This window comes from Eurosta solidaginis, chromosome 2 (assembly GCF_040869045.1).
Source record: "Eurosta solidaginis isolate ZX-2024a chromosome 2, ASM4086904v1, whole genome shotgun sequence".
Lineage (NCBI taxonomy): Eukaryota > Metazoa > Arthropoda > Insecta > Diptera > Tephritidae > Eurosta > Eurosta solidaginis.
This window is the reverse complement of record NC_090320.1, coordinates 38,790,647-38,818,440: the sequence shown is the minus strand read 5'-3', so window position 1 is coordinate 38,818,440 and position 27,794 is coordinate 38,790,647. Positions and strand designations below refer to the sequence as shown.

Sequence of the window (27,794 nt, the reverse complement as noted above, 5' to 3'; positions counted from 1 at the left end):
CGGGAACTATTTAATATGACCACATTGAACCTTCTAGGCACCCACTGAAGATCGATTCGAAATAACGCGAGAAATTTCTGTTTAAGTTAATATTTCGTTTCACGCTTCAATCTTTGAGTTGAGCTCTTAACGTAGATATTAGCAAACAGTTCAAATACAGCTGACCATAAAGACAAGCGCTCAACGTAATAGTACCAAACAACAAGTTTAGCAACATGTTGCTAGACACATTTGATCAGTCAACGGAAAAAAAAAACAAAAAACAAGTTAATAAACGCTCAATGCTAATTGATAAAGTATCAGCAGGCAAAACGTTTGGCACGGCCAACAAGTTCTGTTTGATTTTAGATCTTTTGCAATCGCTAGCGACTGAGCCAACATCAAACCGTTAAATTAAAAAGCTCAAGTCAAGCTTAAAACGAACGCAGTGTCAACGCAGTGTCAACGCAGCGCGAGTGACAGTAACAACGTGAAAAATCAGGCGGCTAAAAAACTTTTGTTAACGGCGAATTAAAAAAAAAAATAGCAGACGGCAAAAGTAAAGATTTACAGTTTTTTGGTTAAATTTTTAATTTTTTAAAACTATAAAAAGATATGAAATTAATCTGCTTTACAGCAGTGCTTTTTGTGAGCATAATTTTTTATAAAGCTGAAGCTAAGCTTGCAGAAAAATTCTCATGGAAGCAATTAGAATTTGAATGGCCAAGTGAAGAAGCTGAAAAGGAGGCTATAAGCTCCGGACGTTATGTGCCGGAGAACAATTTACCGTTGGGTTTAGAGCGTTGGAATAATAGATTATTTGTCACTGTGCCAAGGTAAAGTGCATGTAAATGGAAAAAAGAGTGAAACTAATAAATAATAATAAATAATTATGTATATGATTTAAGAATAAAAATTACGAGTAATTACGCAGTCAATTAGGTAGCGGTAGCTGAAGTGTTGATGGATGTGTTTATTTGAAAGAGAAAATTATCACGTTTATTAACTATATTTACTAATATAACTAAGAATAACCCTGTAGGAAAATCAGTAACTAGTAATAATAATTTCTGGTTCAGAACTAAACCGAAAGTACCAAATAAGTGCTATTTTAATAGTAACTAGATTCTCTATTGATATTTGAGAAAAATTACAAAGTTTACAAACGGCGATGGTTACTAGGACATGTTTCTGAATTTCACATCTTCATCAGCTAGCTTCTCGGGAGCTGAGTATTGAACTCGAAATATCCAACATTCATACGTTATACTACTGTAAAGACAGATGCCTTTATCCACTCAGCTATATAAATGTCCCTCTACTCACTTTGCAATTGGCCTCTAAGTAATGCCATTTTGTTGCTATTCCCTTATACACCATTAGGTACATACTAATTATATATGTCCTAATTGTGTGGAATACTTATAGGCGCGCTCTCAAGAGCTTAGTAACATTGGATTTTTATCAGTGCTTCCGCTGTTCACTTTTATATCAATATTATTTTCTGTATTTAATTGGTAAGACATGCTCATATGGTTTATACAATTGTTTTTGTTATTGATACAAGAGTTAAAAAATCGATAGTTTGGGGTTTTGTATTTCATATTTAGCATATATTTGATTAAGCTGTTATCTACAAAAACAAACTGCTACTAGCTGTAAGAAGCTTTAAAGCGGTGGTCGGCGCGCCATGGCTCAATTGAGCCAGACTTGCTTCACACGTATTCTTACTCTCCATCGTTCAGCCGTTAGCGAGATAGCAACGAATAAACACTGCACACAGCTGTTGCACTAATGTTAAGATTCCCTGTGAGAAATATTATGATGGAGGAAACGCCACTGTTAAGATGGTCCAAATATGCTCAGGGTGGATTATTACCGTTTTAGGTTTGTTATAGATAATCAGTATGAGTTTTTTTTAAATTATTTTAACAAAAGTCGTAGCAGCTTCATTCTGGCCACACTATTATTCCGAGCCAATAAAAAGCTTAATTTTTGCTCTGCAAAAAATTACTTTAAAATGTTTAAAGTAACTTAGCAAAATAGTCAAAACATTAAGATGAATAAATCTTCATATTTTTTTGTAAGTCAGCCACATATTTTTTTAAACATTCTGTGGCTGCGGCACCCGTATAGTTTCGGAGATATGATGTTTTTTGATAAGCCAGGTTACATGTGAATGCACATCGGTTACCCTTCGAAGCGACTACAAGTTGATGAATTAGGTAACTTGGGAATATTTCAAACTATTTCTGAATCAAAAACCAAGTTTTCCAAGAAGCATTTTTAATAAATGAACGTTGCCGTTTTAACTTTAATTTTCTGCTGGGATGGTCACGCTCTCACTCTCACTAATACACTTACATTTAAATTTTTGCCGACCACTGCTTTAAACTTTAATGGGGGGCGTGAGCTTAGCGACCAGAGAACAACGAGTACTTCGTCAAAATCAACGACAGTTCATTTATTTTAATTTTGATGCTCGTACATTAAAGAAGTTTCGCATGCGCAATAGGGAAGCAAATTGGCAAGAAAAGGGTTCTAACAAGAGAATTACTTCGCCACAGATTCAACATTCTACATTTGTATAATGACATGCTACTAACATTTGAGTCAATTCAATTAAGCCTACCAAACTCCTACAGATTTCGATGAATACGAAATACTTACTTGTTTTCTAGCAGTCCATTTTATCTGTTACACAACTGGCAAGGTGTTTTCAAAACCCGTCTTTAAAGCGCATTGCGCAGGTGGGAACTGTGGAGAAAGTGCCATAAACCAACTAGTTCTTAAGTGGAAATTTGTATCAATGCAGTGGGGAAAATTTTCACAGCCTAGGTCATTACCATGTACAATTCGCCAGTTCAAAGCAAGTAAGAGATAGAAGGCGAAATAGGAGTGCTCCCGAATGCACTAGAAGTGCACCAGTTATGAAGTAGAGATTTTCCCTACAGGGAATTTAAAGCATTAAATGTGAACAAAAACTTGTTCTGATTTTTTTTTCAACAAATGATATTTCAAAAGTAATTTTTATTATTTGCGGTCTCATTTAATTAATTCACAAATCTTCATTAATTTTTTCAATTTTATTATGAGTGTTCACTCTGTCTATAAGCCGTAGAAAACGTAAAGTGTTTTAAATTTTACTGACAAAAGTTTTCTACACGCAACTGCAAAAAAATGTGTGAATCATTTATAAATTTGACAAGAATGTTGATACTGTGGGTGGCAAATTTGTAAACTTTTAGAATGCATAACATTTTTGGTATATTTGGTCTAAAAACATGGAACATTTTCTGGACTCACCACGCTTTCTTGACTAAGAGAATCGCCCTATTGTTAGAAGCAAATGTTGTTTGGTACTTCCCATAGCAGTATGAGATATTCTTTTTAAACTTAAAAATTTACTAATTCTTGACTTAATAATCAACTATGCATATGTTTAATGAATTCATTTACATACGTAGAATTTTCTTGTATGTGCTTAATTTATTCAAAAATACGATAAAAAATGGAATTGCTATACTTTTGTCAAACTAGTTTCACTTATAACGGTTTCTGCTTTGGTCTGAGTTTGTCAAGTTCATGATACTTAAGTGTCTACAGCAGTGCGAATTGCACTGAACTTTTAGTAAACAATATAGCTTTAGCATTTTGTGGATTCTTATAAAAATATATAAAAAAAGAAAGGGCCAAGACACCAGCTTGCAAACAATAACCTCTGCTGGCGGGGTGAATCCTCTTCTTAATACTTACAAACACTGTCTACGATTTCAGTTCACGGAACAAGCTAACACGAGGTGGGCCATGGAACCAACATGTGGCGTATCCAAGCAAATCTGGCCCAAGGTGGACGAAAAGAAATCGCAATCGGTCATAATTCTGAATTGCCTCTCTATAAGCTCATTACGAATAACAAGTCACTGTCTTGTGGGCGATCTTGGTGCTCATATGGGCCTGCAAACAAATTACTTCTGCCCCAGCTGCAGGGACGAGGAGGAGATAGAAAGCATAGAGTGTTATATATGTCATTGTCGCGCCCTGTTAAAGACCTGGTACCAATGTCTCCACAGACACTTCTTTGGGTGCCTTGTTGAGCTAGAATCTGCAAATATAAACGGAATTCTGCGCTAAATTGGGCAAACGCTCTGGTTTAGCTTCATAGTAGTGTGAACCATGTCTAAAAGAGGGAAATAAGGGCTCCTTCGTGGTATCACAACGGGCAAGAAGGGTACTGTGTGCGTACTGTGTGCGGTACTGTGCGGGACACTGTAGCCTACAATATCACTTACGTAAGTTTAATCTATCCGATACACAAATCTGTCGCTTTTGTGAGCTAGAGGATGGAACACCGGTTCACTTTTTCTACGAATGCATTGCTCTGGCAAGGCAAGCACTCTTCTATCTATGTGACGTGACTCTTAAACCTCCACATACAGTAGTAGGCTGAAAGGTCAAGCACAATAGATCTTAATAAGGGTCGCATTGCATCGAGGCCTAATAATATTTATTAATCACTGATGTCTGATGCGAAGTAAGGGATAAAAAAATTAGTTCTTTTAGCAGCTTTCTTACTTAAGCACACTTTAAAGCTAAAGTGATTGTTGTAGTTGTGTACTTTTAATTTTGTGAACCTACCCTAACAACACACCCTTTTTGGTGTATATATGATATGTAATCACACATTAAAATTACTTAATTATTCATTCAGATGTACCGGCAAATGATACCTAAAACTTTGGTTGCTAGTACGCTCCTTACTTATTTGTGTGCATAAATACAGTATGTGGCCATTGTTTTATAAACGATGTGAAAAAATCAACACATTGCGAAATTTGGAACTTTTTACGATGGCCATCAATATAAGCGCGATATCTTTCCCCTTTGTAAGAAATATATTAAAATAGTTGTGTTTCTATTATATTTTCGCCGACTGTAGGTATTAGTGTGACTGTGCGCTTCTTAGAAAAGTAATAAAATAAAATCATTCATTTTAAATGATTACGCAGAGTTACACACTTACATATTTATGTAGTCAGAGTGTCGTTAACTTGCTGTGTTGGGGCTTTGTTGGTAGCTCAATTCAAGACACACACACACACACACACACACATACCAACAAACATTTGCTAACTGTCACTATTACTGTCAATTAATTAACGTTTTGTTTTTATTCATGGCTCAAATCATATTTGTCATGGTTTTAGGTCTTAAGCCTTTTATATGAGACTTTTGTATATATGTAAATGAAATTACACAAATGCATTTACATTAGGGATGTCAATCCCGGGATGCCGGTTGTTGTTCTTGTTGTTGTAGAGATATAAACACACCCGAAGGTTTTGGGAATTGTTATCGATGTTGATGGTGCTTTGCCGAATATAGATCCGGTACGTTCTGGAAACAATCACCATTAAGGAACAAGCCCGACCATCTCGAGAACGATTTGGTATGACCACATTAAACCTTATAGGCCGTTCCACCCCGAGCCAGAGCCTCGGCTGCTAAAAAAAACAGGATTCGCCACGGGTAGGTGAGGTTGACAATTGGGTTGGAGAAGCTATAAATTGCGCTGGCACCCGCTTAAAAGGATTGCACTACACAACCCCTTAAATGATTTAGGTATTTAGGCGCCTCTTGCGACAGGCATACCTGCTGCGGGTATATTCTAAACCCACCGCTGCGAGGTCCGGGATGCCCGTCTTGTTTAAGAGCCGAAATTCCCGGAGTTTTTTGAGAATTAATCCCGAGATTTGTAAGCTCTTACGAAAAGCCCCCTTTCGTAGCAAAGAAATAACTTTTTTTTATATATTTCATGTTATGGACTAAATTATATTTTTTAAAAAAATTTCACTGAAGCGAAATAACGAATATCTAAATCCCGAGACTGTCCCGCAAATCCCAGAAGTATAAAAATCGAAAAAATTTACATCCTTTATTTACAAATGTACATGCATTAAGGTGGCACATATTGTTTGGGCGAAAGGAATGAATTGTCTAATTTGAGCTGCTGAATAACTCGTACATTGAAACCTGCAAAAAGATGCATAGAATTTGCCAAAAATACTTCAAGGCCCATCTTATCTCTCAACACCGTTCCTGATTCCTAGCCATACATTAGGACAGGTATAATTAGAAACTTATAAAGAATGATTTTTATTCGTCGAGAGAGGACTTTACTTTTCAATTGGCTACCCACTCCGAAGTAACATTTGTATGTAATAATTGTTCTCCGCTTGACTTCGAAACTGACATCGTTGCCGAACTTAGTGCTGCTTCCCAGATAGATCGATAGATCAAGCCCTTAACTGGAATTTTCCAATTCTTTCTTTAATGACGTGAGCACGGATTATTGCCCTCATACACCACAAGTCTACGTTTTTGCCTTTCTATCCAAGCTTACAGAGCGCTTGTATGCTTTTACGAAGGATCGTTACCAGATAGTATAAATCTGTTAATAAAATGTAATTGTTCAGCATAGGGTTAAAGAAATTGCATGATAGGAAACCCCCTTTGTCTGAAACCTCATTTCATTTCGCATAAAACGGAGAGTCCCAGTCCTTACGGAGCTGACGATATTCCTGAAAGTCATTTGGCAAAGATTTATAAGCTTTACAGGGAGCTCCGATTCAGACAAATACCACCGTCACGCTGTCAAAACCTGCTTTAAAATCGAGAGGATTTGGCATATCATGAAACTCTAGTCTATAAAAGATTTGGCTGGGATCTGATGTTGTAGCACACTTAAATTTCAATATGAAAACATGCGCTCGTCCAACAATATTTTGAATAGCTCATGTCTTGTTATCTTTTAACCAGGATATTGAATGAGGATAAGTGTTCCCTCACTCTTTTTTTTTAGTAGGCACGACAAACGTCACAGATTTAGTCAAAAGGCTTGCTGTATCTTTTTATGGTGAGGCCTAGCACTGCAGTTTGCCATATATTGAGAGGCGGCGTCAATCAACCTGAACCCGTTATGTCGTAGGAGTTACATTTTCATTGTGTAAGACTTTATAACACTTCTTTTCCCACCGTCAAGCTTAATTCTGACATCTTGGCGGGGCTGTCATCGTATGTATTTTTTAGTTTCTTGCCCTTTCCTCCTCATGGCCACTGTGGTAAGTGTCGCTGCCTTGTCCCGTTTTTCGCATTTTCTGCATGGCAGTTATATCAGCCTTTGATTGCACGAGGACGTTAGCCAGCCAGGCGTCGATACATTCTCCTAAAAGAGTCCGGGCATTACAGATAAACGCCCTTAACTCATGGTTGGTTGGTTGGTTGCTGTGCTGCCCGGCTATGGAGCCGGGCCCAAGTAGCGCTCAAGGCGCCATTTTGATACACTTTCTCCTGGAACCAATTATATTTTGGCTCATGTACCCAGCGTATTGTTTTACTCAAACCACTTGGTTACAACAATAAACCTACTGATGTCCTTGATGCGGCAGTTTGACACCGCCCTTAGGTCCGAAAACACATAGCTGCCTAGAGTTCGGGGCCGAAAATTCGCGAGGGCTGGGCACTCGCAGAGGAAGTGAGTTACCGATTCCTCGGCACCCTCCTGTCTACAGCTCCTACACCTCTCATTGTAGGGGATTCTACACGCGTGTGGGCCAAACGCCCAGTGCCCTGTAATAGTGGCCGTGATTCTGTATATTTCCTTCCTAGACCCGTTTAGTAGATCATCGGTTCTTTTCTGGTTGTGCTCTGGCCAGATTAGCTTGGTGATTCTACAGGTGTCCGTAGAGTACCAATCACAGATTGCTGTTTTCCTAAGATAGGTGAGAATGTCTCTTTTAATTGATGTGAGTGGTCGATGCACCGCGACTGTTTCCGTGATGTCTAATGATGCTCCTGCCTTTGCTATTTCATCCGCTTTTTCATTGCCGTCAATTTTCCTGTGGCCGGGTACCCAGCTGAGTGTGATATATGCTTGGTTAGCTGCTTCACGTAGCACCCTTTTACAATTATCGACGGCTTTAGAGGATGTGTACGGTGATTCTAGCGCTTTGAGCGCCGCTTGACTGTCGGAGTATATGACTACCTCGCCGTCTATCCGGTTCTGCAGCAGGAAGATGCAGGACCTCTCAATCCCTTGCAGCTCTGCTTAGAAGATACTAGCTGTGTTTGGAAGGCGGATGGGGATTGCAACTTTTAGTTGGTTGGAGAAGACACCTGCGCCGACGCCGCAGTCCATTTTGCAGCCGTCAGTGTAGAGTGAGGTGACCCCCTCCCTGTCAACTCGGTGGGCAGACCAATCATCATAGTTGTCAAAGTTTTTGCAGTGGTCGACATAATAAAAAAAGAAGTTTTACAGGATGGGTCCCAAGGACAGCACACAGCGCGGTTATGATATTTGAGTTTAAGTCTCCTCAAACGGTAGGCATACATTACGGTGGATACATCTTAAGGCGCTTGGACCGCTGGTAAGAAATTATAATTGTTACACAATTGAGTATAAAATTATTTGCACAACCTAATAAACAACAAGGCAAACGTTTTGCGAATAAACAAAACACAATTTTGTGTCTCTATCTTATTGTTCTTTAATTTACGATGCCTTCCAGCGTCTTTGCTCTTTTGTTGTTGTTAACCTAATCATAGAGAATTTCAAATAGTCATCGCAGCAGCAGTTGAAGGCAACTTTATGCGAAATAATTGAACATTTTAGGGCAAAGAAGAGCCAAATATTTTAAATTTGTTCGCCCCCTAATACCCTTTGGTGGCATGTCATTAACCCATCACCCAATGTAATACTATGTTCAAACAGAAAAATAAATTGAGGAAATTTCGATTTGAATTGAGTGCTGTTCATACAACTCGATTTAGCTTACACAATAGTAATTTGATAGCTGGTTGGCTCATCTCTACAGCAAGAGCATACCTTTGTTCAGACTGTAAAAATGTGCGTGTTGGTATTAGGCGAATGATATGGAATGAAAACATAAAACTTTGAAATTTTTGTGTGTTGTAAAAAATGTGTTCAATGTTTTGGTTTCATTTTGAGTTTGCCATCTTCTTTTGACAATCCCTACTCCAGTGAAATGAAAGACATAAAATCAGCTGATGAGATGAGCCAACCATATAGTTCAGCCATGCGTAAGTGACTTTTAAATATACTCAATAAACACACTTTACAATGTTGCATTTGTAGTTTGAAACAATTTATTACGCAATTTTTTTTAAATTGGCAATTTATTATTACAATTTATTATATGACAAATTGCGTAATAAATTGCCCAAATAGTATAAATTGCCAATTTGGTGTGTGTTTGAACCTAGTATAAGGCTCTTATCTGGTACATAATTCTTATTTGCATTTACAGAAATACCAGTTAGATTAAGACATGGTTTTGCAACATTTTTCGTTGTTGAACCCAACTAATTTGATTTTCGTGACTTTTTTTTAGGTTCATTGTGCACTTAAATTGCAAAATTCTAACTGTAGTAATTATATGCAGTGGTTGTTGCCAGAGATGTTGCAAGCGATTATTTCTGTCAACTTGGATACAACTTTTTGTTTTCGTCTCTGTTTTCTTGTAATTATTATTATTTTTATACCCGCTGTACTTGTGTACACAGGGTATTATAGCTTTGATTGGATAACGGTTGGTTATACAGGTATAAAAGAATCGAGATAGATACAGACCTCCATATATCAAAATCATCAGTAGCGAAAAAAAAATTTTATTGAGCCATGTCCGTCCGTCCGTCCGTCTGTCCGTTAACACGATAACCTGGGTAAATATTGAGATATCTTCACCAAATTTGGCACACCAGCTTATCTGGACCCAGAATAGATTGGTATTGAAAATGAGCGAAATCGGATGATAACCATGCCCACTTTTTATATATATAACATTTTAGAAAACACAAAAAACCTGATTATTTAGTAAATAATACACCTAGAATGTTGAAATTTGACGTGTGCACTGATACCTAGACTCTTGATAAAAGTTTGGCATGGTGGCACCACTCACTTGTAATAAAATCAGATTTGCAAATATTATTAATCATACAACACAAATTGTTAAACCTAACGTAACAAAATTCGGCAGAGAGGTTGCCTTTACTATAAGGAATGCTTTGAAGAAAAATTTACGAAATCGCTTAAGGACCATGCCCACTTTTATATAAAAGATTTTTAAAAGGGTCGTGGACGAATAAAGTAAGATATATCTTTGCAAAACAAAGCTTTATATCAATGGTATTTCATTTCTCAAATGGATTTATAACAATAAATAGGAAAAACTTCAAATTAAAAAAATGGGCGTGGCACCGCCCCTTTATGACTCAGCAATTTTCGGGAGCAATAACTCGAAGAAAAATTTACATATCGTACCACAATTGGGTACACATTAGGGTGGAGTAAGTTTATTTTTTTTTCGAAATCGCTTTTGGCTGACCTCCAGAAAGTTGCCTTTCTAGACCAGAAATAAGGTTGGAATTTTTTATTTCACTCATCGTATGTTTAGAGGTACTCCAACGCAACTAAACTTTGAAAAAGACGGTAGGTACTATTTTTTTTTTTTTTGTCATTGATTTGCTTTCGCTTGTTGTTATTGTGCTCATTGATTTCAAAGCCTACTGATTTTCATGGCCTACTATGTGCCTGTAAAACTCTTAGTTATACACTTGATTAGAAACATACTATTATCAACAAAAAAAACTGTAAAACACTATTTAAAATTTGTCGTTTTTAGTTATAATATGTAATTTTACTAAAGTTATGTATATTAAAAAAGAAATAAATATATATTGTGACGAATATTAGCAACACTAAGGGATACTATCATCTCTAAGTCGTTACTGAGCAGTGACTTGTATGCACATAAACAAATCAAGCATTATATCTACACATATGTATGCCCATACAAGCAGCGTAGAGAAACGCACAAACACATGCATATATCTGAGATACTCCCAAAAGTAGGCAATCATCGCTGGAAGTATCACTCACATATACACGCGAGAAGCTATAATCGTGCGTCTGTAGTTTATAGCTGGTAAACAAGTAGTAAATTCTAGAAGAAGAAACGCCTAGAAGTATGCGAAAGAGACAGCAGAGACTATAAAAGGATCGAAAGCTGAGTAAACAGCATTCAGTTTGATTTAAGCAAGCTATTGGTTGTGAAGTATCAGTGTTATTGTGAAGTACTTTAATAAAGGCCATTTTGCATTATTAAATATTAGCGTTATTTATTCAACAGTTTAGCGAGACGAACGTTAGTAGAAGGTTGCAAATATGCGGAATTGGACTAAATTCGTTACAACATGTAAATAAAGAGCTTTGTAAATATTTTGCTTAATTTCTTGGAGCTGGGGCACCTCAAAACGCCATCCTTCGAGAAAAATATTTCGTGGTTTTGGTTAACTCTTATAAAGACCACTTTTCATTGCTAGGCCATTACAAAAAAAGAAACAAAATCTATAGGGTATCACTCCACCCTAGTACACATATTTTCCTTATAGCGGGAAATATTATTAGTAAAAATGGTTAAAATTGGTAAAGGACCACGCCCACTTTTATATAAATGACTTTAAAAAGCGCCGTAGGCAAAAATAATAAGTTAAATCTTAGCGAAAAATAGTTTTGTACCAATCGTATTTTTATTGTTCTGTTACATCTTTATTTAACAGTAGGGAAATCCCCATATCTGAAGGAAAACTGCATTATTACCCGCTCAAAACAAACAACAACAGAATTTCAAGTGTACAGCTGGGTATGTAATATTCAGTTTCACCCGAACTTAGACTGCCTTACTTGTTTCAAAGTAAATTGTTAACCATTCGATTGGCACTCACTCACTGATTTGATTATCAAACAACTTCATTGCCACATCAACTCATCAACTGTTTTGTGGTAAATTTACGGTGACTTTGACTGTTTTTTGCTGTTAATAACATCAGCGTTGATTGAAAACCTGATTTATTTGCGCAAAAAATTGTGCACCGTTTTTTGTTAGGTGATTGGTTTTTTCTTGTTTACTATTTTTTTAGTGAGTTAGACCAACATCAAGTAACTTGAGTTCTGAGCAGGAAATACATACAGTGGTGGCAAAAAAAATAGATCCCTCCTAATTTAAAATTTTAACTTTTTTGTTAATCTTCAATTAAAATATAATGCTTTCTCTCATGGTAAAACGTAAAATCCATGAACCAATAAACAGATCCCGAATTAAAAAAGGAGAGAGCAAAAAAATCATGGTTAGTTGCGAAATAAATTTTCTCGGCGTGACGTCACGCTTTTGACAAAATGTTTCATTGCTGACACAGTGTTCAGACTTTGTTCCAATCGGAGTATTTTGCTCCGCTCTTACCTGCTACTACATTTTTATACTCAGCGTGCTTTGCAAAAAAAATTGATTCAGCCATGTCCGTCCGTCCGTCCGTCTGCCCGTTAACACGATAACTTGAGTAAATATTGAGATATCTTCAACACATTTGGTACACGAGCTTATCTGGACCAAGAATAGATTGGTATTGAAAATGAGCGAAATCGGATGATAACCACGCCAACTTTTTATATATATAACATTTTAGAAAACGCAAAAAACCTGATTATTTAGTATATAATACACCTAGAATGTTGAAATTTGACGTGTGGACTGATATTGAGACTCTTGATAATAATTCGAAAAAAATGTTTAAAATGGACGTAGCATCGCCCACTTGTGATAAAATCAATTTTACAAATATTATTAATCATAAATCAAAAATCGTTAAACCTATCGTAACAAAATTCGGCAGAGAGGTTAAAAAAAAAAATGTAAGGCGCGATAACCTCCGAAGAGATCTAAGGCCGAGCTTCTCTTCCAATTTGCGTCGTGCTCCTCTTGATTTTTCCCTACAAATTGGCCGGACGGGACCTACATGTTTTATGCCGACTCCGAACGCAGTTTTCACTGAGAGCTTTTCATGGCAGAAATACAATCGGAGCGCTTGCCAGACACTGCCGAGGGGCGACCCCGCTTAGAAAAATGTTCTTCTAATTGAAAAATCTTATTTCTAAAATTTTGATGTTGCTTTGCCCGGGAGTTGAACCCAGGGCATACGTTGTGATAGGCGGAGCACGCTACCATCACACCACGGTGGCCGGCAGAGAGGTTGCTTTTACTATAAAGAATGCTTTGAAGAAAAATTAACGAAATCAGTTAAGTACCACGCCCACTTTTATATAAAAGATTTTTAAAAGGGTCGTGGACGAATAAAATAAGCTTTATCTTTACAAAAAAGAGCTTTTAATCAATGGGATTTCATTTCCCTAGTGGATTTATAACAATAAATAGGAAAAACTTAAAATTTAAAAAATGGGCGTGGCACCGCCCCTTTTATGACTAAGCAATTTTCTGTTTCGGGAGCCATAACTCGAAGAAAAATTAACGGATCGTAATGAAATTGGGTACACAAATTTTCCTTATCGCAGAAAATATTTATCGTAAAAATGGACGGGAGCGGTTAAAGACCACGGCAACTTAGATATAAAACAAGTTTAAAAGAGCCGTAGACTAGAATATAAGCTATAACTTAGCAAAAAATAGTTTTGAATCAATGATATTTCACTTATCAAGTTTTATATTTTTTTTAAACGGGCGGTGCCACGTGTTATGTAGAAAAGTAATTTATCTGAAATTAAATATACAATTGAAGCTCACGCTGAGTATACAATGTTCGGTTACCCCCGAACTTAGCCACCTTTACCTGTTTTATCTCAAAAATTTATTTATGTCGAGTTGAAAACTAAATAGTATCACTACATAATATTTTTTGGCCAGAGCTGTAAAACTGTGCAATCATTTGAAATTTTAAATCATTGATTTAAGAATGCTTGCTCTTCATTCATTCATTCCTTGTTAAGGAATGTGGCTTAAAAGTCAACCCATTCTTCATTCAGTAGTGGAAGAAAAGACTGCATTCCTGAACTCATTCGAAAAAGAATGAAGTAATTGAATGAAACACAAACATTTTTCAACACAGAATAAGCATTCAAATCATATATGTAATACTCCTATATTGCTACAAAAGGCAAGGTACATTCCCAAACATCAGAGTGCCGATATATTGCTGTTTAAACGTTTTTGTTTTTGTATTCAATAGTCGAATGTACCTAAATTTAAATTTTTTCTTGTCACACTTATGCTGCTACAATCACAAAAATTTTATAGGCTGTCTTGTTTTGATTTCGAATTCAAAACACATTGCGAGCATTTTCTATTAGCAATATAGGATTATTATATATATGATTCAAATGAATGCAGCCTTTGCTGAGTGTGCACACACTTTTCTAGTACCAATCAATTATGAAAAATGTTGTATATGCACAAAACCCTCTCAAATATCACATGGTTGCATTTAATTAAAGCCACTTCAAAATATCAACACAAAAACTTAATTATTGTCCGTGATGACCAGTTTACTGGTTATTTACATGGCAATAAAGCACAAAGAAGTTAACTGGAAAAGTATTTTTATTGAACTTTTCCTAAAAATTTAATAATAAAAAGAGCAAATGACAAATATTTCAACATCCCTGTTCTGAAAATTGTCATCGTTTCAAATAAGTGTTGCCAATGTGCCACATAAAAGGTACTTGCATAAAAAAGTACTAACCTACATTTGAACGTCCTCAATTGGTGATTAAACAATTGAAGAAAAGGCAATTCAATAAAAAAAGCTCTTAAATTCCTTCATATATTCTTCTTAGCGGTATGTGGTCAAATACTGTATCTATACTGGTTTGTGGGTTTGCAAATTGTAATAGCAATATACTATTTTTCTCTATTTTCTAAGAAAAATATTCTTCTAAACACAATAGTTTGTAATGACAATCAACTATCCTAGGCTCTATTGGTAGTTGTAGCTCTGCTCTGTAATCTGCTCAAGTAAGATAGAATTCAAACATCCAAAGCAATTTCAACCTTTTACCAATGCCGCGCAAATAGGCATATAGAGTAATGTTCCTTCTCAATCACTCGGGTTCTATATTTATATCCCGTCAAACACTGTCAAAACATCAGTCAAACACTGTCAAAACATCAGCTTTAAAAAAACTATAGTCCGATGGAGCCAGTCAATCTCTTTTCTCTTGGGGAGCGAAATTAATAACCTCTGCAGAGCTTCTACCAATGTTTGTGGCACAGATGGAAGAAAACGGGGAAGGTGACTGAGGTGAATAGAAAAAGCCTGAATCGCTGTAGGACGATGCCATGGAAATAGACATAATTTTATCGAAATTCTCGAAATTGGGAAGCTCCAACGAAATCGCCGATAGACCTATGTACTTTGATGAATTTAAATGACTTAAACTCAAGTATCTGTTTTTGTTATATGATCGACAAAAAATAACCACAATTTACTCTATTTGGTCAATGCACAATATGTTCATTTACATAATCCATTTTACAACAATAGTAAAATAAGTAGGACATATAGTAACATTTTGACACATAGCAAGAAAGCAATAGATTGTCTTTGCGAAGTTTCAGCAAAATGCGACTATATCTTCAAGTTTTTGGAATACTTTACATTTTCAAGAGTTCTATGCTTTTATACAAGCAAGTTATCCGCGAGATATACCTAAAAAGGAAACCAGTCAACCCACAAGAGCCTAAAATTTTTTTATATTACACGATTAATTAAAGAAAAATCAAGCCCATTATGATGTATACAAAATCTGCTATGAAGTACTGCTTCTTGTACGTCTTATGTTTGGACACCATGAATATGATTTAAGACTTTCTAGTTTTATAATAAACTACTTGAATAATGAGAAGGCGCTATTATTTCTATTGACCAATTTTACGCCTTTTTGCACCCAACTCCTAAATTGTTTTAACATATCTGGGGGCAATGAAAGTATACAAAAAATAACCTTGGGGAAAAAGTACTTAGTACTGAATGGAAAAAGTGTGCATTCATTTCAAGTTTACATTCAATTAAGATTGGGAATGGTTCGTACATTCACACTCTATATTGAATTATATTTTACCATTCAATAACACACACACTTTGGCTTTGAGTTGGAAAGTATTTTAAGCCATTCAGGAATGGAGATTTATAATATGCAACCAAAAAATCACAATTTTTAAAAGAATGCTGAGAGAATGCACACTCAATTGATTCAATCTTTTTACAGCTCTGCTTTTGGCTGAAGTGACTTTTAGAGCGAGATTTTTGTTCGTCGAGAGGGGACTTTTCAATTGCATAAAGAAGCACTCGTTGGCAAGAGTTATTCTCTGTTTGATCGCTTTTATGCTGCTTCCCAAATAGACGAAATCCTTCTGTCTCGAATTTATATCTGTCAACAGTGACGTGGCTACAAATGCCACGATGACAGCAAGTACTTCGTCTTGTCGTCATTTACCACAAGACCATCTTTTTTTGCTTATTTATCTTATACCTACTCTTCGCCTCCATGTTTGAACAGCCCGGTGGGTATCCCGTCATTACTTGGCACATTGTGATATTTTAGCCGGGATAATGCCATTCTCACTTCGCCATAGTTGAATGGCGGAGCATGTTTTTAATCATCGGCGATCGGGGTATCGGGTCTTTCCCCACACTCTGTACGTCATTTACCAGATCGCCTATATCGTTCCTGCAGTAATCTGCCCCGGTCTTGAAACTTTCCGTCATTAAAAGAGCATGAAATATGTATGGTAAACCGAAAATAATAATAGTTTTTCGCGATAAATATCCGGGGAATTTGAGCCCATTTTTCTTCCAGAATGTGCTGTGCTAATGGGAACATTAATTGGTCATCCAACACGTTTTAGGGTTTGGCAAGCCACCAAATCAATTTGATGTTAGTTTTTCGCCCACTTTCAAAAACGAAAGAAAAAATATGCTCCGAAAATTTAACTTGTACCTCGGCGTAATCGTTTACCCAGGTAACAGTTTTAAATACTTCGAACACTGGTAGCGAATAATGAGAGAAATGTAATAAATCGAAAAATTTCAAAACCGCTACGTCATCAAACATATTTTTCAAATTCAATTACAAATACAACGATTCCGGAATGCTTGATCTTGGCTCATTTTTTTATGCTTTGGAATACTGTCTAGAATTAAGAGAGGTCTATTTTTCGCGGTAATAGTCTAGTTGAGGGGTCGACTGCTAATACGCTACCAAAAATATCAAGTGAGGTGTCAAAATACGCGTATTAATCTCGAGAACAATAATCCGAAGGCGGAAAAGAAAAATTTTATCTCTGTCGGGAGATATTTGCAGTTGAAGTTGGCGATTTCCATGTGGTTGTTGTTGTGTTTGTACCCACAAAAAAATTGTGTATCACCGTGGAGGTAGCCAACGCAGAAAGGTGTTCTGCGCAAAAATACTATGGATCCGACCCCCGGTTTCGGAGGTACCCGCGGGTCTTTTTTCGGTTTTTCGTTAATATCTTTTTTCCGCGTTCGGATTATTAATCCTGATGTCAAGACGCGTCGTTTGACACCTCTCTCGATATTTTTGGTAGCGTATTAGCAGTCGACCCCTCAACTAGACTATTTCCAACTAGACTATTATCAGTGTACGACTGAAGGATTCGGTAAGTCTAGTTCAGGGGTCGACTGCTAATACTCTACCAAAAATATCGAGAGATGTGTCAAAAGGCGCGTATTGACCTCGACAACAATAATCAGAAGGCGGAACAGAAGAATTTAATCTCTGCCCGAAGATATTTGCAGTTGAAGTTAGCGATTTTCATGTGGTTGTTGTAATGCTGCAGTACCCACAAAAAATTGTGAACATAAGTGTTTTGCGCTGATATAGTTTTGGTCTCCAAACCTGTGCTGGACTCACCCAGGTTAATTTTTCTTAAGCGCGGCCGAAGGCCGCCATTTCAGAAAGGTGTTTCGGAGCGCTTCGGGCCATTTTTCGGTTTTTTGGAAATAACTTTTGACAGAAATAAAAATTTCCGCTCTCGGATTCGTGGTCCTGGAATCAAAATGCGTCTTTTGACACCCCTCCGATATTTTTGGTCGGGTTTTAGTAGTTGTGAGCTAAAGTAAAGGATTACCATTTTTCGGTTTTTCGTTAATAGGGTAGAGCATTTGGAATCCCTAGAGCAGCGGACTGGAACAAATTCCAAGAATGACTAGAAATAAAACATGCACAATCCGAAGAGGCCACTGTAGAGCTTCTGAAGGAATCAAATAACCTTTTATCAAAGACAGTGATAGCTGCGTATTGCAGAGCTTGCCCTATATGATGTTTCAGGGGAGAAGTAAAGCCGACATGTTGGATTAAAGAGCTGAGTCATCTTAGAAGGCAGATAAAATAGAATTTTGGACTTGCGAAACTTGCGGGAAGCAGAAGCGATTCCGGGAAAAGTATAGCGATTTGTTGAAGATCTATAAACATAAAATCTGCAGGACGAATAGAATCTCTTGGAAAGTTTTCTGTACGAACATGTTATTGTTGTTGTAGCTAAGGTTTTGGGTAGTGTTATCGTCATTGATAGTCCTTTGCCGGTAACAAACACCGTTAAGGTACAAGCCCGACCATGTTTGGAACGATTTAATATGACCCTATTGGATATTTAGGCCATACCGCGCCACCACCCTAACCCATAGTTCCAGCGAAACGACGAGGTTGAGGTGCTTATCGACACACATTCGCAACTAAATTGATTTGGCGATGTATACTTTTTCCAGCATTAAATCATCTGAACGGGATATTACCTCAAATGTTGCGGATGGGAAGCCGCACAGTTGTAGAATCGACTTAAAACAATATGTTACGGTTGTGTAAAACTGAACGTATGGCTTAGCTAAGAGAGGGCTCTGAGGAGTTGACAAAAGAAGTTCTATATTAAATAAAAATAAAAGCCGTACCTCTCAACTTTAATAAAGTTGCATAAAGATGGCTATTTGCGGTGATAATGGAAATATCGCCCGACGTCGAAAATAACTTCGGTCACCAGTCGATGGCAATGGGCGCTGAGTCATAAAATCGGTTAGTTTAATATGCCGCGTGGGAGCTCCTTTTCTTCTTTCTTTTTCTTGTAGCCATTAGGACACTCGCCGAAATTTTGGGGAGTTTAATCGAAGCTAATGATCCTTTGTGTATTATTACTAGCCCGATCATCTCGCAAACGATTTGATCTGAACACGTTAAGTTTTCTAGACCATCAAAACCCTTCCTTCCGTGAGGAACCAGAGACAGAACCTCGCCTGCTAACTAAGTAAGATTCTCCACGGGGAGGTTAGGTTGACAATTGGGTTAGAAAAGCTATGAATTACGCTGATAACCACATGAACCACTCCGTTACTCTTAGCCTGTCACAAAGTGTATTAAATCAAGTCGAGTTTCGTCCCTGGTGACCGTTTAATTTAATTGTTTAGGAGGGGGAAGGAGTGTGGGATGAACTAGAAGGTTCGATGTGGTCATTTACCCCCAGAGGGTTAGGGGGTTAGGTATGCCTGTCGTAAGAGGCGACTAAAATACCAGATTCAAAGGGTTGTGTAGCGCAACCTTTTCAGGTTGACAGCGCAGTATATAGCTTCTCCAAACCCAATTTTCAACCTCACTTTCGAGCGGCGAATCCCGTTTCACTAACAGACGAGGCTCTGGCGACCCCAAGCTCCTAATGGAACTTGGGGGTGGGGAGGGAGGGATGGCCTGAAGGTTTAATGTGGCCATATAAATCGTTCCGGGGATGGTCGGGCTAGCACTTTAATGGAGCTGTGTTACCGGAGCGTATCGAATCTGTGTCCGGCAAAGGACCATCACATGATAAAACTCCCGAAAGCCTTCGGGTAGTAACCTTATCGCTACACCAACAACAACAACATGGTCGTACATATCAAAGCATTCTGGAGACTTCCCCAACTTCGGAGAGTGTTTTGTCACTGCATAAACAAGCAATAATCTGAGAATGGCAACATATATCCAAGCGAATTGGCTGGAGCTCAGTCAGTTGCATCGAACCGTGGTCCAGTACAGATAAAGTTTTCGTAGGGGTATGCAACATAAGCAAGCACACCTGACGGGGTCCAATTCCATACCCTCCATACCCAATATTCGCGCACAAACCCGAAAGTTCAAGGTGTAAAAAAATCGTTTCCGAGGCAGTCTGGCTGTTAGCAAAAGGTGCTAGTGCCGGATAGAACCGGGCAAAGGGCTGCCCATATCCGTTGAACTGCCTAAGACTTCGGCAAGTGTTTTAGCGGCTAAAGCAAAGACAACTATTCGCTTTGATAATAAGAGCAAGTAGCCACCCTGGTGCACTGCTACAACAACAACAACAACCCTGGTGCATGGAGTTGCTCTAGACATTATTATCTTTGCCTTAGTGTATCTAACTTTAGACGGTTATGCTGAAATTGAAGTTCTAAGATGGCTTCCGACATCGTGAACTTTTAAGGGGTGGTAAATTGTATAGGAAATAAGCGTTTTGGACAGAAAGCCAAATATAAGTACCTATTATTGTAGAGTTATAATTTCAAGTTCTCATCAGAATTGTATCAAATATGTTTCCTCATCTTTCTAGATGGAAATCCGGTGTTGCTGCCTCCCTGAACTACATCGATCTCAATACTGCAGAAAAATCGCCTAAACTACGCCCTTACCCCAGCTGGGACACAAATACACTACCAATCGATGTAGAACCACAACAAGGAAAAACACCAGCTGGCGGACGTTTGGATGCTGAAAAAGCACAAGCCGTTGATGCCCCCTTAAAAGACAATGCCACAATTATTTCCACTTTCCGCATACAAGTTGATGCCTGCGATCGTTTATGGGTTTTGGATACTGGACTTGCAGACATACTGGGTAATCCCAAACAAATTACACCAAATGCGATTGTCATCTACGACTTGAAAACCGATCAGCTGGTACGACGGTTCGCCATACCAAAAGAGCAAACTAAAGATGATACATTCTTTGCTAATATTGTGAGTTGAAAAATAACGTTGAAACTGTGGGATGTGATCATTTATTTGTTGTTTCTTTTTCTTCAAGGTTGTCGATGCCGAGCGCACAGATTGCAATAACGCCTTTGCTTACATTCCCGACTTGGGCGCCTATGGACTTGTCGTATACTCATTACGTGACAATCGTTCTTATCGTGTTAAGCACAATTTCTTCCATTTTGATCCGCTACAAGGTGACTTTAATGTCGGTGGTGTAAATTTCCAATGGACTGATGGCGTATTTGGTCTTGCTGTTGGTCCAAAAAAGTCTGATGATACAAAAGATATATATTTCCATGCGTTAGCCAGCACCAAAGAATTTAAGGTGCCAAATCGTGTTTTGCAAAATGAGTCGCATGTGACAAGTCCAGCGGCGTATTATGATTTCCAATTTGTTGGCGATCGTGGTATGAATGGACAATCTACAGCAGAAGTCTATGACAAAGATACCAACGTTATATTCTATACACAAGTGAATAAAGATGCTATTGCATGTTGGAATGTGAATCGTCCATATGATTTGGAATCACAGGGTCTCATCGATTCGGACTCGCATACTTTGGTGTTTCCCAACGATTTGAAAGTGGATGCGGAAGGTATAGTTTGGGTGTTGTCGGACAAGATGCCTTCATATTTATATAAGGAATTAGATGCTGCTGCAGTGAACTATCGCATATTGACTGGGAATAATCGTGAGCTAATTAAGGGTACACCTTGTGAATCGTCTGATGAGCGACAGCCAATAGTAGTTTAAAGGAGAAAGTAATGAAGCTCTGAATATATTAAGACGCATTCAATTAATAATGCATACAAATAGGTTTATAGTTTGTAAATTTAAATATAATAAATAAAATACAGATTTTTCGAGAGGCGTGCTGCATTCAGCATAATAACGCTTTAAGTTATATTTTATGTACTATTTTTTGCTTTTATTTTTTATTTTATTTTTATTTTTATTTATCAGTCTACAAATTAAACAATTATTCAGACCAAATATACCGACACTTAATTCACAGATGTAATACACGATATAAACAACATAAGCAGTCATCAATTTTAAAGTAATATTTTACAGTATTTAATTAAGCGCTTGACAATTTCAATTAAAAACTTGGAAGTAAGCAAATGTTAAAATGTGTTAAAATGTACTCATGAAGGAGCTAGTAAATAATAATTTATGAAATTGACAATAAAGCAAATTAATAGTAGATAAAATATATACAGAAAAGAATTTATACAGAGTAAATTTGATTGCATACATATAAAAATAATGATCACAAGGCAATTTTGCAAACGAGTTTCAAGTAACTGGTACTTCATATTTGAAACAGAGGGTTACGTTCTTTGCTTCATTTCGAATTACAAGTTTAATGTAGTTAAAAGGTATTTTTTAATACCAAGAAACGAGTCGCAGACATCTAAATTTTTACAGTGTTTATTAAAATCACGACATAAACAGTGAAGTGGTTCGTGCATTTCATAATTCGACCTACATGTAGCTACAAAAATTAATTGAAAATGTCTAGAGGGCCTAATTGGAACGTTAAACTTAATTTCACCAAGCAAAAATGGACTATTTATTGACCCTCTTTTTAATTTAACAATAAATAAGACACCAAGCATCTCCCTGCGGCTCTGCAATGTGGGCAGCTGTATTAGTTTTAACCGGCTGCAATAGGGGGGAAGTACTAGTAGTACTAACTTTCGAATTACTTTTTTGCACACATACATATTGTGTTGATATGCAACTATTATATGTTTAGTTGGAAAAGAAAATAAATAAATGCAATTATAGCTCATTAAATATTTTTTTAAAGTATAGCCAAATAACTACAACTATCTTACTGAATATTTGCTATGCTGTTGGCATGCAAGTAGCATTCCATATTTTCTCTAATACAATGACGTCATACTTGACTAATTATCTTCAGTTTATAACTTGTAGCTTTGTGAATTACAAGGTTAATTAATGCACATACATATGTCTTAAATATCATCGTTCAGTAAATTTCCGGCCAACTCCACTTTTTCGCCAGGTTTAAAAGCAGGCATGCCGAGATAGGGGCATGTCGAGCAGCGAAATGCATCACCCAAGTAGCACTGAAAGAAAAGATGTTTATTTACTTAGAACTAAAAAAAATTATAGCCTAATAATATTGGCTTGAATTGTTCTTGGGTAAAATATTCAAACGGGTTCATTAAATGCTCATTCATATATTGGCCATGGTAGCCGGTATGAGTAAGACACCCCGAAAAACTCACAGAATATACTTGCGGCAATATCAAAGCAATACCGAACTAAACCAAAAAATAAGAAGTGATACAGAATTTTTACGATTTTTTTTTTAAATAATCAGGACTTAGTACCGAAATTAAATCAGAACAATCCAAATTACTTTTCGGATTGATCGAATTGAATTCCGAAAGAAAGTAATCATGAATGGTTTCAAAAACACCCAAAAACAATTTCTATATAATGTCGAAACTTTCTGGAAACAGTCTCGAGATCATTAAAAAAAAGAAGAAGTAATGCAATACTCACACTGCCACAGCTAGATTTAGCATTAGCTGTATCTGTTTTGGCTTTTTGTGCTGCCTCTGACTCCAGTTCTTCTGCTAAACCACAAGAACAGTTTTTGCAAGCCTTCCTCTTTCCGGTGGTTCCGCAAACTAAAAGGCACATTTTATGAACAAGTTTAACAAACTTATATCAACTCCAAAAAAAAGCACAGTATATATATACCTCTTAAACTTTCAGGGTCTGGCTTTTTCTTATCCTCCTCATCGAGCAAATCATCCTCATCAATTAACTCTTCATCACCATCACCATTTACTTTCCATATTGATGTTGTTTTTTGTGTACTATGCTTACCGAATGAAAGTTTAACTGCTGAGCCAGTTTCATAATTTGGTTTTTGTGCAGTCAACGTGCCGTCCTCTTTATTAATGGTAACATTTATAAATCCAGAGAGTTTAAGCTCTTGTTGGAACATTTCTGGTGTTCCGAAAATAGTGGCCAAATATAATTTTCCGTTTGGTTGTAACAGACGCAAAAGTTTATCATAGGCATCAGTCAACTGTGCATTTTCAACCACAATGAGATCGAATGTGGATTCGCCATATGTAGCTAACAAACGTTTATAAAGTTAAACAAGCTGAGTCATTGATGCTTAGTTATCAGTTTGCACTACTTACCAAAAGTCAAGCGATTAATATTTTCTAAAATCACCTCACCGCCAATTGCCTCTTTCAGCTTGTCTGTACTTGCTTGCACGAGCGCTGATTGTGTCCATATGTAAAGTGTTTTGGCAGCACCTTTAAATTGCTCCATTTTTTTATGTATTTATTTATTTTTTTTTTATCACAATTGGCTACCAAAATTTGTATAGTTCAGTCGAATTCTCCAAGATGCCAAAGTCGGAAAAATATTAAAATTGTAAACAGCTGTATATTATAGTCATGGCGCAACGATACAAGGTGGCAGCATGGAACAGCTGATTATAAACTTTTTTATTTGATTTGATACATCAACTTCCGGTGCAGTTCGATTTTGACATTTGTCCATCGAATTTACAAAAACAAAGTACAGAGAACTTTTATTTATGTTTGTAGGTATGTCACCATGCTGCCACCTTGTATCGTTCCGTCATGATTATAGTTGTGGTAGCAAAGTGATGTCAGACTTGTTTGATTTTTAATAGTTTTTCGAACATCCCGTTTTGTATATTAATAGCTATCATCCAGTGAGTTTTCTAGCTCCGTATCACGCTGAATTCTCATGGGAATGCTCAGAGGTTGTGATATTTTTGAACACGTGAGTTGTGATAGGCAGATGTCGCCGTTGTGTTTCATTATCCATACGGCTAAAGACAATGAGCGACATATATTTTTTTGATAAATTATGTTTATTAAAGGCAATCTTAGCCGTGTTTTTTTTACACGTATATGTCTACGTTTGCGTGTAAAAAAACGCTTATCCTAAGACGGCCCATACATGACACGAAAACCATGCGCAAATATAAAATGTCGAAACTTGTGCAAATGAAAATTTTGACATACACGGCTCAAAAGCTCTGCGCAATATTCATTTTTAAAGTAGCTCAACAAATGAAACATGTGTTTTAATTTAATTTTTTTAATTTAATTTATTTATTTATTAAACAATCATACAGACCAAATATACAGACACTTAAATTAAAGAAATAATGTGCGATATAAATAACATATGCAATCAGCCCAATTCTAAACGAAAATTCCGTGCGAGTTTTCTCCCTACTCCCATTCCTCGTATTCTAAATAAAAATTCCTTGTGAGTTTTTTCACTTCTCCCTTTCCTCCTATTCTGAACAATGTTCGAAAAAGCGGAAACCGGTTATGGGAGAAAAGTAGGTATTATGAATGTGAGGGAGAGGGAGATTTCTCTGCCATTTCATAGGAGTTTTTTCACTTATTAAATTAAAGGGAATGCATCAAAATAGTTAAAGGAAATTGGTTATTTTAAGAAAGAACACTTATTTGTACAAATTTGTGCTAAAAGATGTATTTATATTCTACCACAATATTCTGTTAATACAACAACAACTACAACCACAATATTCTTTATTTTAAGTCGAAAAGTATATCATAAGCAACGGTAGAGCTCTTGGTATACAAATTTGATGCAGCCATCCAGAAATTGCGCAAGGATTTTTTAATAAGGCTTAAATAGATTTTGGCATATGATGAAGGATGAATTCAACTCAACTTGGCCGCCAGAAAATTGCTTTGCTGAATGAAAGCAGGCAACTCCGGCAGATTTGTGTTATGCGGCCGTCTTCTTCTTATGTTCCGCTGTTGATGTTGCTGTGGCACCAATTCATTACTCATTTCAGTGAATACCACATGAAATGCAATAAATACTGTGCAATGTTTATATTTTATTTCTTAATTTCCAACAAATTTGCAACAATAATTAAACTTTTCAATTTTTTAAACAAAATAAGAAATGTGCAACGAAATTTCAATTGACAAAACAGCTGACTTCGAAAATTCGAAATTCCTATTCCCCAATTATTTTGCTCCCTAGGAGAACAGAATTGGAGGAATTTTTCCGCGGGAATAAAAAAATCCGCGAGAACAAGTTTCCGCGAGAATATTTAGAATTGGTCTGAATATTTTAAAATTATATTTAAACAGTATTTAATTAAACGCTTGACAACTTCAAATCAAAAATTTGAAAGTAAGCAGAAGTTAAAACGTAGTAAATGAATTCTTGTAAGTATCTCAAAAAGACCTCACGCAGAGTACTCATGATGGAGCTGTTTTCCCGGAATGAGCACACGAGAATTAATGAAATTGACAATAATAGAGCAAATTAATAGAAAACAAAATTAAAACAGAATAAATTTGAGTACATACATATAAAAAAAAATGACTAAGTTTCAATAACTGGTATTTTATATTTGAAATAGAGAGTTGAACAGTATTTTCGCGGTTTAGCGTTCTTTGCTTCATTTCAAATTACAAATTTAATATGGTTAAAACAAATTTTTTAATACTAAACAAGTAAGGAAGGTTAAGTTCGGGTGTAACCGAACATTACATACTCAGTTGAGAGCTATGGTGACAACATAAGGGAAAATAACCATGTAGGAAAATGAACCGAGGGAAACCCTGGAATGTGTTTGTATGACATGTGTATCAAATGAAAAGCATTAGAGTATTTTATGAGGGAGTGGGCCATAGTTCTATAGGTGGACGCCATTTAGGGATATAGCCATAAAGGTGGATCAGGTTGACTCTAGAATTCGTTTGTACGATATGGGTATCAAATGAAAGGTGTTAATGAGTATTTTAAAAGGGAGTAACCCTTAGTTCCATAGGTGGGCGCCGTTTCGAGATATCGCCTTAAAGGTGGACCAGGGGTGACCCTAGAATTTGTTTGTACAATATGGGTATCAAAAGAAAGGTGTTAACGAGTATTTTAAAAGGGAGTAATCCTTAGTTCCACAGGTGGACGCCGTTTCGAGATATCGCCACAAAGGTGGACCAGGTGTGACCCTAGAATTTGTTTGTACGATATGGGTATCAAATTAAAAGTATTAATGAGGGTTTTAAAAGAGAGTGGTGGTAGTTGTATAAGTGGTCGCCTTTTTGAGATATAGCCATAAAGGTGGATCAGGTTGACTCTAGAATGCGTTTGTACGATATGGGTATCAAAAGAAAGGTGTTAACGAGTATTTTAAAAAGAAGTAATCCTTAGTTCCATAGGTGGACGCCGTTTCGAGATATCGCCATAAAGGTGGACCAGGGGTGACCCTAGAATTTGTTTGTACAATATGGGTATCAAAAGAAAGGTGTTAATGAGTATTTTAAAAGGGAGTGATGCTTAGTTCCAGAGGTGGACACCGTTTCGAGATATCGCCATAAAGGTGGACCAGGTGTGACCCTAGAATTTGTTTGTACGATATGGGTATCAAATTAAAGGTATTAATGAGGGTTTTAAAAGGGAGAGGTGGTAGTTGTATAGGTGGCCGCCTTTTCGAGATATTGCCATAAAGGTGGACCAGGGGTGACTCTAGAATGCGTTTGTACGATATGGGTATCAAATGAAAGGTGTTAATGAGTATTTTAAAAGGGAGTTATCCTTAGTTCCATAGGTGGACGCAGTTTCGAGATATCGCCATAAAGGTGAACCAGGGGTGACCCTAGAATTTGTTTGTACAATATGGGTATCAAAAGAAAGGTGTTAATGAGTATTTTAAAAGGGAGTAATCCTTAGTTCCATATGTGGACGCCGTTTCGAGATATCGCCACAAAGGTGGACCAGGGGTGACCCTAGAATTTGTTTGAACAATATGGGCATCAAACGAATGGTGTTAATGAGTATTTTAAAAGGGAGTGGGCCTTAGTTCTATAGG

General features: G+C 36.8%; 2 protein-coding genes and 1 long non-coding RNA gene across 4 annotated transcripts in view; 1 reads left to right on the top strand and 2 right to left on the bottom strand.

The window, feature by feature from the left end:
* The window catches only part of LOC137239599 (uncharacterized), a 384,448-nt gene that overhangs the window by 306,064 nt on the left and 50,590 nt on the right, over positions 1-27,794 (bottom strand). The gene's annotated exons all lie outside the window — the stretch shown is intronic.
* Positions 439-22,126, top strand: yellow-c (L-dopachrome tautomerase yellow-c). The gene is made up of 3 exons (XM_067765067.1): positions 439-815; positions 20,472-20,877; positions 20,945-22,126. The coding sequence occupies exons 1-3, from the start codon at positions 595-597 to the stop codon at positions 21,647-21,649; spliced, it is 1,332 nt and encodes a 443-aa protein (XP_067621168.1). The 5' UTR covers positions 439-594; the 3' UTR covers positions 21,650-22,126.
* Positions 22,680-24,369, bottom strand: CIAPIN1 (cytokine induced apoptosis inhibitor 1). Its single transcript, XM_067765068.1, has 4 exons — positions 24,091-24,369; positions 23,639-24,022; positions 23,438-23,565; positions 22,680-22,995 (listed from the first exon to the last, which is right to left on the bottom strand). Exons 1-4 carry the CDS (start codon positions 24,224-24,226, stop codon positions 22,882-22,884), a joined length of 762 nt encoding a protein of 253 aa, XP_067621169.1. The 5' UTR covers positions 24,227-24,369; the 3' UTR covers positions 22,680-22,881.